Here is a 16281-nt window from a genome sequence, read left to right as displayed (position 1 = left end):
TTAATATGTACAATAATGAGATACAGTGACTAACCAAGGCACTCTGGGTAGGCTATGCACACAAGGACTAAAGCAGAGTAAAGCTGGTGCCCTGTGACCACTGTCTCTATCAACAAGTAAAGGGTTGCCAAGCCATCCATTGCCCTTGATTAGCACTGTCAGATGTGTTTTCTGGCCTTTGGTGTGGTACATAAAATAGTTACACTAATGATACAAAGTTACACTTTGATAGTGCCAGGAATAATGCCATCAATTATGCGCTCTATGCTGCTCCATTTTCCTTGTCATTTCAGTTCCGCATCTCTCTGAGTGCGGATATAAGCTAAGAACTTGATGTAAATTTACTTTCATATATGCAAGAGGTGGGCTTGTAAAACAGAGAAAAACATTTCTTACCAGTGATGTAAATCTGTTCATAAATAACCTAGTAAAATTGTATTTAAAATTATATTTATTTTATTTAAGTCAAAATAGACTAAATCATGATTTCTTGAATATTTCATACATCTGGTCTGTGTATAATAAGAACAGAGTTTCTAGTAATCTCACTGCTGTTCAGAATCAAGGCATTTTTCAGGCTTATCCACTCTTCAGAGTCATTCCACTCTTTCTGTGTTCACCACAAGCTATTGTTCAGCAGGTGTTTCTCAGGCTTATCTCAAAGTTCTGCTGCTGATCACGCTGCATAAGTTGTCCTGACAGAATCTCTCATTCAGAGTGAAGTGAAACAAATGAATACCTGTCATCAAAGCTAGCAGGAGAGTTTTGTATAAAGTGTATGTGTAGGAGATAGATGTCAGATATACATATCTCCTGGTTTATCAGAGTGCTAACACATGTCAAAAGTTATTTTGCAGTTGTTTTGGTGAGTTTGAAAAGTACATATGTTATGTCTGCTCACAAATAATATCCTGTCCACACACTAAAGATCTTTAAAAATACATAAAGCTCCTCCTCTCATGATCAGGACCAAAAAAAAAACACAACTTCATTACATGTAGATCAGTATGAAAGACCCTATAGAGAGGTGAATTTCAAAAAATGCCCTTCCATCCTTTTGATGACTGCATATTCTCAGACTGTAGAGAACAGTTGTGATAAAGCAGCTTTTGTCCATAGCACTGGTCATTCATTGCTCGCATTAGCTTTTATTTAGGTTGGCAGTTGCAGGAATTAGCTGTCAAGCTGTAGGCCAGTGCCCTCACATACACCATAGGTCACCCCCTGGTATATTTGCTATTGTCTCTGATTGGCTTCTGCTTCAAAGACTCAGTGGTATTTATTGTGTTGTGGGGGACTTTCTCTGCTCTTCCTCTTATCCTTCCAGCCCAGGAGTAGGGCTGATCAATCAACCACAACCTGCAGGGGGCCCAGACCCAGACACTAACCCTATTTCCTGTTACATCTGTTACCCCTCCCCTGATGCACCACTCAGTATTGAACCAGCCCCCCTCAAAGGCTTTGCTGAGCAGAAGAGAACCATTGGGGACATAAGGCCTGTTCAAATATTAGTGCAAGGACTAGATATTGAGGGCTAATTTTGTCTCATGACACAGGGCCACCTGACCTGTCATTCAGCTGGCAGAATCAAACTCTTAACCCAGGCCTCTAGTTCCATGCCCATATGTGCACACCAGTGTCTTGTTGGTGCTGTCCTCTGTGACAGATCACCATCGGCAGACATTGTCACTAATGAGGAAGAAAGGAAACTGGTATCTCACACCACAGGTGATGCGGGCAGAGTACAGCTAGGCTTTGTGGGGTTTCCCCTTCCTTTGTATCAACCTAGTTTTTCTTCTTCAAAGTGTTAGAGATTGTTATCGGTGTTAATTGTCAAGCTGTTCATATATTTCTTAGTGTGATCTGTAAGAAGCACATATGAGAGTGCATGACTGTTTGAATGAAGATTTCAGCACCTTTCATCCAGACTGTATGTACCCGTCAAAGAATATTAGAATTGATTTCCATGTGAATTCAAGAACATTTAATCAGTTCATTTGTATTCCATATTATGTAAATGATACTGTTGCCAGCATATTAAAATTCTGTTGTTAATAGTTTCTCATATTTGATTGTTCTTATTCTGGGTTAACATTTAAGGGATCTATCTATACCTGACACGATTTCATAGCTACTGCTACCTGAAATTCCTGATACCACTGTAACCTTTATATCATGTTTATGCCCTGTACGGTTTAGTTAGGCAGTGCTGGAATCTGTGCATGTCACTTTAGCTGAACCTTGTTTTACATCTCCAATGATGGAGACTGGCTTCATCTCACAAACCTTTGACCTTAATGGCCTTCAGAAACATCAGTTTTATGACATAATGTCCTCTGGCAACTTGAGAAATGAGTAAGTGAGAGAAGCAGTCTGCCTATGTTATTTGTCAGAGATCTGGGAAGCTTCCCTCTGATAGCGGGCCATTTTTATGATCAGGGTATACAAAAGCGATTCATTTTCCATTTTTATGATCCTTCGGCTGGAACAGTGATCAATTATACATTCTCTCAGCAGTGGTTTTTATCTGCTTGTTTCTAGGCTTTTAGTTTTGTCTCCTTGTGTGTGTGTGTGTTTCGTTTTTTTTTTTTAAATTGGGCGAAATAACCACTTGTTTTGGATGGCCTGGAATGGTTATCAGAAACCCTGTGATAAACTGGATCCATTCCTCCATTTATCAAGCAGGGGATCTATGATGAGCTTTGGTCTGTTGTTAGAAGTGGCCAGCACCCTAGATCCACTGGCCCTATGCACAGCTCAGCTTACTGTTTATGAGGTAAAGATGGGACAGAACCAGTTTGTTACCATCTCTTATCTTCAAAAATGAAAGCACTTTGGCAAATGTTTTATCAAAATATCTTCCTTTGCCACATCCATGTGCTTAAAACAAATGCCATGGAAAGTTTGATAACCCAAATGATATGCAAGCTTTGGAGGGATGTGATTTGACAGTACAGTTTTACATGCTGTTGGTGAAAACAGAGGCCAGATACAAAAACACCACGTCCTAAGAGCATCATTGGAGGTGTGTGGCTGGAAAGGGCTTGATGTGCTGGAATCCATTTCAGAGAATTATCTGATTAGCTGTGTAAGAAGTGACAGATTTGTTTTTGGTCTTGTCTTTTTCTAGGCTATATGAATTCCCAAATGATCATTAAGGTTTCACTGAATTCCAGCACATTTACATGGGTGATTTGAATTCTTCCATACTACCCATGGTTAGAAATGAGATATTGAAATATGTAAATGCCTGTGGATGTGTGTGTAACATGTGTCCAATGGCTATGTATTTCACTGGCTAAGGCACATTTTTATGAAGCCAGGTTGGTAGAAGGAGCACTTAATGGTGGATTTGTCATAGATTTATTACCGCAGTCTCCAGATAATCTGCCATCCCAAAGGTGGATTTAAACACATGACAAATGGAATTATAAGACTGGCTGCTTTAATGCTGGCCTCTATGATGCCATTTCTCAGGCAGATTCCCATGGCTCCATCTATGTTACATGGCTTAGGGAGTGCTGATTGATATATGGGACTTTAATGCTACAGTGTGGTCATACCTGCTCACATTTTGAGTATGTTTCTTGAGGTACTGACTTTAAATAATACCCTGCACTAACTGGTTGACTAAGTGATATTTGAAGGTGTGGTTGAGAACAAGTCTGCCATCTGATGCAAAACAGTGTTAGTCACTCAGCCATTGGTTGCTGAGATGAGTATTGCACAAATGTAGTCTTACTTTCAGGACTTCTGCAAATGTGTGAAGGGAATAATGGTCACAGTGACATGACTGCCTAAAGACCTGAAGTCTTCAATGGACATTTGTTACCCTGATTGTCGACACTGTTAACCCTTTGCCATGGGGGTCTCTTTTGGGGTAAAGCTTTGTTGTTGTCACCCACCCTGTCATCGCCCTGTTCTCAAAGCATCCTGTTTACTTCACCAATCTCTTGTTCAGAATGGGTTGCGTTGATTCCATTAACTGATAGATCTGTGACAGGGGTACAATTAATTTGGGACGCTGTTACGTTGTGGAGTGTGAACTATTGATTGGTGTTTTCCTGGACCGTGGAACTATCTGTCTGGCTCCAAGGCACCACGACCAGCTATGCTCAGTGGTGCAAGCAAACAATAAATTTCCCATTAGTTAAGATTTATCAGTTTATGAGTGTGTCAGCCCATCAAGTTTATCCATTTATTTTCATATTTGTGCAGTACTAGATAGCCTGTTACATTACAAGCTACGTCTTTCATATAAAGAGAAGGGCATCTTGTTTATAGGGCAGAAGTGGGGTGCTCAGTTGGTGAATGAACATATGGTCGTGAGATGTTGGTCAGCTCTGAAATTACTTTTCTCTCTCCATCTCTCCACCATTAAGTGTCTTCAGCCCAGGGACAGGCAGCACAAGACATTATTTTTTCCAGTGCATCTGACTGGGATTTGGGTTTCAGATCTGGCTAGATTCTGACAATAGGATAATATGTTGGTGTCAGAGCGGGTGACCTGCTATTAGCCCCTCATTTACCACTTGTTGTGTGAGTCACGGCTTGGTGCAGATCTAATCTTTCCCCCTCTCAGACTAGGCCTGTCCCTCTCACCTCTGCTCAGGCCACTATTATCCTGTATAAACTTGAAATAAACAGATATTAATTAGTGTGTTACATCATCTTTGGGGTAAATGGCCTTTTCATCAATCATCTTCTCTTCACCATCATCTTTCTTGAGGTTTTTTAGTTTTTTGAGATTTTTTCTATGCCATCTTATTGCATTAGCTGTCTGAATATTTTTATTAATGGAAGAAAGGCTATATATGTATATGTTTTTGTGCTCAGTTTTCTTTGAAACCCAGTATTATCTGATTCTTAGCTTACAAGTCTTATGTCAATTTCATTACATTTGTGTTCGGCATAGATATGAAAATTGGCAGACTAAATGTAGGTGACATTTAAAATTGATAAAATATGTTGTAAATGTTCCATACATGTACACGTAAGTAAAGATAAACCTTTGCAATACCTTTGCTTTTCTTATTTCTTATTGGCTTTCTTGTCTTTGTAGTTATCTCCCCTGATCCAGGACACAGTTCTCAAAGGAACCTTCAATGCCACCCTCAACAACCCACTGGCACCTCAGATGGATACCATGAGGAATGTGTCAACAAATAAACAAGCACTTCTTTTGGGGGTCTAAACAAACTTATTTATCATTGGGATGGAGACGATTGATTGACCTACAAGAATAACAATTCATGAATGGATGAATCAAGACCTGCCCAACAAACCCAACATCATCATCACAAAATGTCAGCTTTCGTCAGATTAGAGATATCTGGATATAATGTTTTTCTGAAAGGAATTTAGTTGATAAAGTATTTAATATGCAGTTGAAAGGAGGATATTCATATCCTGTATTTTGTTTTAGAGTTTTGGGTTTTTTTTTCTTTCTCTTCATTTTTGTTGTTTGACCAATGACAGTATTATGGTCTCATGTTAAAGACAATTTTTACCATAAGCATTATTGAGTGGTATAAAATAAAATACATTTGTGCAAAGCTGTGATAAACAATACAATCATTTTGACAAGGATTTTGATGGGTTTTCTATATATTTAGAAATCATTTGATATACATGTATAATTCTGTACATTTGTGGTTTCATTTTTTACCTTGTAAGTTACATATTAAAGGTCTAATGTTTTGACTGCTGATTGTGATTGCTCACATATTTTCATATTTACTGTTCTGCTGAATTCCTTCACAAGTGTGTGAATTTCAAACCTACTTATTGTCCAAGACTATCTTTACTTATTTACTTTTTTAGACATTTCAGAGTCACCAAAAATTAAATGAATTAGTGTATATCTGTGAATAAAATATGACTTTATAAAACAATTATGTGTTTCCTTGCAAGTTTCTGTATATTTTGTCACAGTCAGTTGATGTATATTATGACTGTCAGGCTTAAAATTATCTCCTCAATTTATGTATTGTATGAAGTGAATTAAATATTTGGCATATTGTATTATTTCAGTAAATTGACTTTTCAGGAAATTTTCAAATGATTTGATCTCTTAGCTGCAAAACCAGTTTGTCCTGCTGAATGTGCATGTAGGTCCAGTACACATTTAATCTTAAAAGCTCATACTGGCAGGTCTGCATCCCTTATAATAAAATAAAGAATAGTGACCTGGTTAAAATTAGACCATGGTATTGACAAGTTGACCGACTCAACACTGACAGACTGAGAATACTAGGCCGTATCAGCAATATTGTGGCAGTCAGGTGGAATGTGATATATAGAGTATGAGATCTTAATCCTGCCTTATTGAGCTGCTCTTGTCCTGATTGTACCGTAAATGGCTTAATGGTTGACCAGCAGACGGCAGAACTCACCCCATCAGCCATATAGGGAATGATTACATCTAATGCTAATAGATTTACATTAGGTACCTATGTATATTTGCAGTCAGGCAGTCACTGTAGTAGTGGCTATCTGGATTATCCCAGCTAACAGCTCTCTTGGGCATATCACAGATGGACACGTTGCTCTCCATACGGCTCCATCAAACACGCTTGCTGATTGTCTTAGAGGCTATGAGCCGATTGCCTAGCATCGCTTTGGTCATGGTTTACTCGTAGGACAAGCAGCCGTGGAGATATTAGCCGATAGAGATTAGAAATATGTCTCGCTTTCTCTTATCTGTCTGGCCCGGAGGTGGTATTGTCGACCATTACCTGAAAATGGACATAATTATAGATGATGACGACAAATGGCCAATTGTGCCGTCTGCTATATATTTACAGGCATTTACAGAACATTCATTGTTAATGCAAAGTAGAGGGCTGGCTTGGCTCCTGGAACAGTGCTTGACTCTCGGAAGTGCAATTATGTTTGACGCTATTTAGGTGCATGGTGTTCACCTCAATCCCTGTGGTTTTCTGGCTTTATTTCTTTATACAATTAACGTTTGGTCTGCTAGATGGCATTTGGAGCGTATAAATTTTTAAGTCAAGTTTGGCGAGTAAGACAATGTGTTAAAACGGTTAAGCGAAACACTTTGCTTCTTGTGGGTAGTAATGCATGTACAGCATGGTACTGTCACTTTAGTAGCATTTTCATTTAATCTAGGGTAAACATTTTAAGTCTTCTTTTTTCACGACCCAGCTCATCAAACAGACCAATCAAAGGCTACTGTGTGGCAGTCTGCCACATATTGAATGACGTCATGAAAACTCTGATGCGGGTGACTGCATACAGCTTATCAGTCATTGTGAATCCTTTAATCCTGTTATTATATTCCAAGCAATCTCCCAATAACTCTTTTATATATTTTATTCATGGGAATACTTTTTCCAATGAAAAGATAACAGACCACTGGAAGCAGTGCGACTCTCGCCCACAGGTTTAAGATAGAGTTGATCTTCATCAAATTATATATACATTAGCTTTATATACGCTTTATAGGTTGAGTTTGATCGCCATGTATATAGGCATATGTTTATCCTATAAGACTTCAATCGACGTGTTTCGCTCAGCTGGGAAAAGCGAATTATCTGATTTTTATCGAAAGTCGTATAATATAAAAATTACCAAATGTTCTGTTATTTCAACCATAACCTCAGCAAGGTTTAGCCAAATATGTTTAACCAAATACATTTGTACTATGCGAACTTTTTGGTAAGCCAAGTACGTGTATAGCCTGTGGTAGCATATGCTATATTTACCAGCAAGGCTAGGCATAGCTTTGGGCCTCTTCAGTTGACGCTGAAAGCTTGGCTAATTTTGATATAATTGATACCATCTTCTGCCATAGTCTTTCTTGGCTATGGCCGTGAGAAATTCGCGACAGAACGATATTGGAAGTTCTCAAACGGTCAAAGTGCGAAAGAGGAAGTGTGGAATGTTTGCTGTGGAGACTGGCGTATTGTTAGCGGTATCATGTGACTGGTTTGGAAAGAACGCCAAGATTGCTCAGATGTTGAAAGTACTGTTATTTCTCCTTCTCTCAGCTGATAATACGAGGCAGTGTCTCGAGCTGTTTGACATGGTTTCCATCACACTATAAAGATATAAAAAAGGAGACGTTGTGCAGCTTTCTTCAGCAAGGTTCCCTGGTCTGAGATAACTCTTTGAAGCTGAAATTTTGTGTTCTTGGGTGTTCCTTTTGATTTCTGGAGTAGCTTTGGTCGCCCCGCTTGACGTGGTCTGCAGTATGACGGGGAACTATCTTGTGTTCTATGAAAAATGTCTAATTGTCGATAAACATATGGCTGTCTGTTGTTGGTTGCTGATGTGCCTGGTTTGCCTATGGAATCCCATGATGGGAATGTCTGCCATAGGTTTAAATGTCGGTAGTGACAACCTTGTGCGGTTTTGTAGACGATGACACCTTGTCAGTGCGTAGTTAACAATATGTCAGAGGAATTAATGTTTAGCCTTATAATGTTGTAGGTCTTCAGATTCCGCACCGATTTAGCTTGTTTGACTGTAGCCAAGGTATAAAGGTTAATACATGAATAAATCATGTATTAACTGTTGGCAGACAAATATACGTTTATATATATATATATATATATATATATATATATATATATATATATATATATATATATATATAGCATGTCCGCTATCGTGCTTTACCAGATGTAGATTGTTGATCTCATCGAAAACACATGGATGTGTATAAACCTGGCATATTGCAAAGAACAAGGAGGCCTAGAAGGACAAATATATATGCAGTGGTGGCATGTTAGCAAGATCATAAATTGTGGTCATTAATTGTCCATATTAAGTTACATTTCACATTGTTTCTTTGAAGGCACATATATATCGTTATTGCTGTCAACACACTTACCATGTTCTGCTGCGCCTTAACAATGATCTGGTGTGTTCGAATCTAATTTTGTTAATGTAAAAATAGCGTGGGTTAAACGCAAAACGTCAGTCAAGCAAAATAAACACACTATTGAATTTTGAAATTAACTTAATTTTCCTTTTTGTTTTACAAATTTAACCAGTGCCTATGCAAGATTGAAACTTAACGCGTTCATAGTCTATTGTTTATATGCATTGCCCTATGAGTGAGTAGTTCAGGTATTTTCAGTGTGTGACAAACGGTATAAATAGGTAAGGGTTAAACGCACAGCGGTAGTATTTGAGCTATAATTTTGTAAACTGACACTTACTCAATAACAGTTCTAAAAAGGAAACCGTAGGCCAAATCACAAACTAAACACTACAAAGCTCAATTATACGCTAATACATCAATGTTTTCTGCATTTTTTATTCCATTCCGTAGCGCTTTTATTTCTTGAATATTAAAAAGCTCAATCAGCAGCTACATGTTTTGGAACTGAATACACGGAGACTTTCCACACATCCAAAAAATCATAATTATACAGGATGTTATGAAAGTAAATATCAGAACGGTTTCAAATATGTGTGTTCATGAGGTCTGCTTTTAATTTATTTAATCTTTTATGATGTAATCAAGGGTTCTTTGAACGACCGCATTTGCTTTGGCGGCTCTGGTCCCTTGGTCCCTTCGCATCCGCCCAATATCCCTGTTATGTCTCCGACGATCTTCTGACCACGTGGTATTGATAGTCAGGTCGTAAACAGAAGCAGTTTCTCGCCCTGCTTCAGTCCAGTATGTATTATAGACTTCAACCTGAGTCAGAGTTGAGAACAACTGTTACGTAACGTACCGCAGTAAGGAATAAACTGGCCCCCGAGCATGGCAATGTAGACAGGGAATTAAAACCGCTTGACCACACAATAAAACCTGGGACAATAGCCCTTATGTCCGTGGTCAGACTTATCTATTCATCCACGGCTGGGAAGTCGGCTGACCAACGGTCACTTCTGGAGGCCTGCCACTAAAATACTTGTACGACAAGAGCAAATTCAGTACTGCTGATTTCACAGCTTGATAGTGCCACCGAAAAATGCGAGTTCGCCTGAGAATGACATCTTTTATTGTAAGTCAAAGAATGGCAGTAATTTAGTCTGTGTTGGTATTTATCCACCAAAGGGCTCTACGGGCCGTCCTTCCCTTGTATGTTGTGTTGTCAATAAATGGAAATATTTGAATTCTCAGCAGTTTCCAAATCTGTCTATTACATGAATGACACTATGTACTGAATACTAACAAATCTCCATCGATGAAACCCTACAAGCTCACCCAAATATCTAAGCCTCTACCATTTGTTGCTCCTAGCACATTTATTGGTCCAATATGTTCATGAAAAATATTTTGTTTCTCACCAAGATTTGGTTTATTTTACCATGATTAGGTTCATTTAGTCGTTTGATTTCATTGCTTAACAGAATTTACTCACATCTAATGTGGTTACCTGAAACAACTAATGGCTATGGACTAATTTGCTTCCTTTTTTAGTAACTTTCAATGGCATTTAACTTCTATGTAGCTAAATGTATACGTTTCAGGCTGACCAAGATCAAATCAGCATAAATTTAACTTACATGTATAGATATTTTGTTTACTAGTATATTTGTAAGACACATAAATACACTTGTGTCTTACAAATATTGTTGTACATGTGTGAAATGCCTCCTTATCAACCTTCAGGTAAAATAATGCTGTCTTAACGTTATGAACTTTTATACCTCAGGACCACTTTATGCCTACAGAAAAAGTAAATCACATGTAAAAGCGTGCACGCATGTTACTTAAAGCGGCTTAGTCGCACTTCTGAGAAAATTCCCCAGTTAAAATGTATATAAGCGAATCTGACCGTGTGGTGAATTTATCCCTGCAGAATTATTCACTCCATATATACAGCCTTGCGCTAGGACATTTCATATACTGTCTTAAATGTAACAGAGGTGTCAAGTGGGTCAACCTTCTAAAGACAAAAGATGTTATACAATCAGGAGAACTTCGTGTTTGTCATCGCTTCCCTCTGTAAGAGTCGTTCCTCCCTGACTTCACCTGTCAGCGTTCCCCGTATCTTCACTCCTGCGGCAGAAAGCTCCACTGGATTTCACTCTAATCCTATAACAAACAGCCAGAATTACGACCTCCCAGAGCAAACAGGGAGACAGTGGAATTAGGCCAGTGCCGATGGAAGACAAAGATCTGATGGGCATCTTTTTGCCCGAAGAGGTCAGCCTCAAGTGCTCGGAGATTCACAAACAACAAACTTGAGAAAGCCATAGATACATAAGAACCATCTTTGTATACAGGGCCTATACCTGATTGCTACCTCCGAATACCCAATAGGCATATACATCGCACCTGTATTGAATCAAAGAAAATTCCATGTCTGCTCTATTGTGTTATGTACCGCAAATCATATGGACTTGATTCACTTAGCTATGAAGAGCGCCCCATGATAGTTCTTCTGGAAGTAGATTATACACACACTACACAAAGCCATCCATTGTCTTACCCCGAAGACCCTGTTCGTGTTATTACTGTCCGACGTTCAGGTACAAGAAATTAGGCTGGCCACGACCTTTACCGAGCCTAATCCTGCTGTGAACGCCTTTTGTTTGCTGTTTATCCTTCTATCGATTAAATTTGTATTAGAACTAAGCCTTTGATTGAGTTGAGCGCTAAAATGCTCGACATAACCTTTCTCTGCTTGGCAACAGTGAACAGTTATGGGGCCGAACATGGATCGGTCGCATGCAGTAAGGGTAAACACAGCTTTGAGCAAGAGACAGGTGCCTGGCATTCAGATAGAGTAGTAATGATCACAGATATGAAAAGTCATGATATATACGATAAATATGGCAGATAAGAAAAGTTAAATACGAACATGGGCCCTCGCTGTCTCAGTAATTTAACGCGTCACTCTCGCTACAGATGGCGTGTACGAGTCCAGTTAGCTTGTGTTGCAATGCGGCTTTATGTCAGGGTGATTTTCAGGTGTCTGACATAGTGCAGTGGTTTCGTCTTGGTTCTTTTCGCTTTCTTCAATCTCGCAGAATTTACCGCCGTTGTGAAAATAACACAACTAAATGCGATCAAACCAAAGTTAATTATCGAAGTGGTTATCCACGCGTCCCTTAAACAATTTATCTGTATTAAACTCTATACACTGTATGAACAATTTAGCATGTTTATATTTTATACTTTTATCCATATCGTAAACATCAAATAGATACTATATGTGTAGATACGTAATCTTCGGAATAAAATTGCATTGCTAAGCAAATGAGCCAAACTGTACAATGAATGCATAAACCATCCAAATTCCATGTAATAGGATACGCCCGTAACGTAATAGTCATGTATAGGCAACTGAGGGCTTTGATTTCTGATCGACCTGTTTATGTATGTATATGTATATGTCTACCTTGATGAATTATGTATATATATACCCCCATCATGGGGTGATAATTTATAACTCGGGGGTTTCATGGTTTTGCTCTGACTGTTGGATATAGACAGGCGAATACTGATTACCGAACCCTCGAGATCTGACCAAATGTTAACTTTACTCTTCAGACGACCAAGGGGTAAACAGTTGATAACTTAATCAAATTACGATAAATGGTGGAGCATAATCGGCTGTGACCTCGTCTGTGGTCCAGCTGAAGATAAGCCAGCTTATTGCATCTGACATGACTCCAGACGACGTGTAAACATCGCTGTAGACTGCTGTATATCAAACAGAAGTCGATTGAACAATACTCCACAAATATTATAATAAGCGACGCGCATATGTCTATGGTATTGGGTCCATTTGTATAGTTTAAATCATGTTCACTCCCAGACAGCGCGCGTGAGCTCAAAATACCTCCCCAATTTTGTAAGATATGCATATGTCTGAAACAACGCTTGACGACATTTCCGTTTTAACTGATGACATGTTTCTCCGCTTAAGAGGGTATTTTGTAACAAAGGTTTTCCCGGTACACATTAAGCTTTTAATGACCTCAACGTCACAAAAAAGAGAATGTAACCGAATTTATGCCCTTATAATTTGTGTTCACGATGGATTCGCTTGGCCTTATACATTTCATTAATCTCGTTAATATCTGTGTAATTGGTAACAAAAAGATCAGAGAAATCATTGGGGTAGAAGGAGCGATCCTTGACTAACGCCACGGGCCACATGTTGGCCGCATTCTAAGAAGATACCCCGAGCCCATTAGCAGATTATGTAATTGATGGCCTAGAGTCATTATCACAACGTAATACAGCCCTGTGGTAAAGATACAGACATCCTTGGCAGTGCTGTCTATGTCTTGGAGACACTCTGCTCAGCTAAGACCGACCTGGCGCTGGTGTCCAGACGAAAAACGGGAAAGGCAGTTCGCCTAGAGACAAGTCTGGCTAGTTTTACCGTCCACCGCCAGACATGGTGACATATGGCCGCCGCCATGACGGTCACTCCACCAGACATCGAATACAGGAATTCAGACGTTATCAGTCTGTCTATATCTTTCACTTCAGTCTCTTCCAAGTGAATCCCGCTGGGCATGCGACATCGATCATCTCTCTGCACGGAGCAAGACGTTGTCCACAGTGTTCACAGTGTATGCACGGCGTATCAACCATTGTCATATCGACATAGTATCCATTCATTGCATTGCATATTTTACGATTTACAAGTATATGGCCGATAGTGAAATCGTCCTTCTCAATGGAATGAGACTCCTCTGTTCTATACATATGCATGTATACCGTATATATAGCCTTTCACACGCATGTATATCGTATATAAAGCCTTTCACATGCATGTATATCGCATCTGCAGCCTTTCACAATTTTCTGACATTGACACGCCAGGTAATACGGTTTTCTGTGCATGTAAGATCCGCTACCACAATGGCCTAGGCGTTGTAGAATATGGTCATTTTAAGAAATATTAACAGATGCGGGGAATCAATGACGCGATAGTGTTTCTGCGAAAGTCCACAAGTCCTAACTATCCTAACTGGCCCTACAATGATTAGTACTTGTAGCGCCACTCCAATATATATACATATAAGTCAATATGTACTAAACCACGCTAAGTATAAATTAAGCTGGACGTTGATCTCTTGCACTTATAGCCTATAAGTGTATACTTTTTATCATATTCTGAATATGACGCTACTATTCTGTTAATGTTCACTACTACATTTTCATTAAAATAAACTCTGTGTAACGGCTTATTCAAGTTTTCTCTGTTCATACTATGGAAATCAATTTGCAAGATGTTCTTATGACCACCCAAGGCTGCTCTAGGTGTATACGCTTTCGTTGTCACTGATTAAGTAAAATGGCATTTGTAAAAGAAAGTCCTCCATGTGGTGGACTGAAGAGAGGATTGCGCCTTCGGGTTAAACTGGTCCTATTCCTTTAATCTTCCGTAACTTGTCGAGCTTGTAGTATGATCTTTCCACTCATCTTAAAACATACGTCACTGTATTTTAGGATTGAAAATGGTGGTAAATTCTCCTGGTGCTGGTTAGGGTGCTATATTTTATTTAGTAAGTCTTTATCCGTAAATACATATACAGTGATGATGTCCGGGTCCAAACTCGTAAAATTTCAAATTAAACCTGAGTTGTTTGTAACGTTACCGTTCTTTGCAACTATGTATAGCAACTCTCTGTAATATCTGATTCAATCTCAAAGCTGGTGCATGGAAGATGTTGTGAACTTGGTCCCAAACGGTAGCACCTAGAGTATTTTTCATGAAAGTTTTTGTGTCAAGATGAACACTATATAATACAGTCATGTATCATTAATCTCATCGCATGATGCAATTTCTTTTACTTCATATTTCCCAAATTATGTCTTTGAAGAACACAACATGGTTTCCGTTCTTGCCACCGACATTTTTTGTGATGTGCTAGAAGTTTCCTGCATGATAACAAGCGTGCAGAGAGCAGCTGAAAACGAATAAATGGCCTCTTGTACTTTGTTGCAAATGCTTCCCTATATATCACTACAAGGTTCCTGTGTTGCTAAGACATATGTATTGCGATAAATATCCGTTTATACCAATGTGCAAAGGCTTAGGATGTCTAATGAAATTAGAAAGCGTTAATGGTGTGTAATGAGGGAGACCGGCCCTGGTTTTGTTGTCGTATACTGCACAGTATCATCGGACAGGGCTCGTGCTGGCCTGGTCGTGTAATCAGCAAGGATACAGCCAATCTGCAACTGTAACACTCAGACACCCTCCTGAGTTGTGTTTAATTTGGTTTGCATCAGCGCTTGTCACATGGCCCTTGCTTACCAGCGGGATCCTTCTAGACATCTTGGGCTAAGTCCAGATGAAAGAGACAGCGCACCGAGCCACACATATTTCCTGGACTCTGGTATATCTCAGAACTGCATCCACAGACGGATTGCTAGAAGTCCTGGGGCACCATTTGTGTATATCTGCGATAATATATGTATCCAAAGAATATTTAATTTCTTCACAACAGATAATGTTAAACTTATCATTCGCATGTGAACTAAACGCGAGGCTCGTGATTCTGTGTTGAATCACGCCTGTAGTTTCACTCAGATTTTAATGTATACAAAACTTGAATTTAAATCTACATGTTTGCTCTGGAACTTGATGTATCCAGTTTCTGTGTGGGAAGGGGAAACGATCCCCTTACTGGCAACAAATATGTAAGGTCGAGAAAAAACGTGTGTGTCAAAAGATGACACGAGAAGTTAACTCAGCTTTTTCACCAATTCTTGTTCCTTGAAATCATAGTTTCTTTTCCATTTTAGTTGTAAATTAAATTGGCGTCTAAATGGACTGATTAATACCAGTTGTCAAAGTCTGAGTGCCTACGGGAAGTTTTTGGCAGTGTAAGCCAGCATCTGTGCTAGAAACCATATGGCGGACAAAATCCAGTCGGTTCTATAGCCGAGTATTAAACGAGGAAATCAAAGCAACATGGGGAAAATGGCGGGGTGAATTTGAGTTTGGCGACAAATGACCGACAGAAGCAGTCCCAGGTGAAATAGCAAAATACCACTTCAGGATACTTGGGAATGTTTTATTGTGAAGCTGTGAGAAAATGGTTTCTTCTCACACACACACGGCACGTTAACTGTTGTACAGCGGTCAAAGAACCGCTAAACCCTGGGCTCGACGATGATGAGAAGAGTGGAGATACTCCTGAGAATTATAACCCTAACAGATCTGGTGGCCTCAATCATGTGTGGTCCTAAAATATGCTAGTTATCAGATCACATTAAAATTACCAAGCTACGCTGATGAAACAGGTCTCCGACGAAAGAAATCGAGACGCTGAATGGTCAAGAATGCAGAGTTATTCCTGGCAATCTGACAACACGCAGGTTGA

At 39.3% G+C, this 16281-nt stretch overlaps 1 protein-coding gene across 1 annotated transcript in view; it reads left to right on the top strand.

The window, feature by feature from the left end:
* The window catches only part of LOC135482176 (sperm-tail PG-rich repeat-containing protein 2-like), a 45406-nt gene extending 39512 nt beyond the window's left edge, over positions 1 to 5894 (top strand). The window contains exon 12 of the mRNA XM_064762039.1: positions 5063 to 5894. Within this exon, the coding sequence (XP_064618109.1) occupies positions 5063 to 5194 (132 nt within the window). The 3' untranslated portion in view covers positions 5195 to 5894. The remainder of the gene's footprint in view (positions 1 to 5062) is intronic.
* The last annotated feature ends 10387 nt before the right edge of the window (positions 5895 to 16281 follow it).

This window comes from Liolophura sinensis, chromosome 1 (assembly GCF_032854445.1).
Source record: "Liolophura sinensis isolate JHLJ2023 chromosome 1, CUHK_Ljap_v2, whole genome shotgun sequence".
Classification (NCBI taxonomy): Eukaryota; Metazoa; Mollusca; class Polyplacophora; order Chitonida; family Chitonidae; genus Liolophura; species Liolophura sinensis.
The sequence above is the reverse complement of the archived record's forward strand: the minus strand, read 5'-3'. Positions and strand labels throughout refer to the sequence as shown.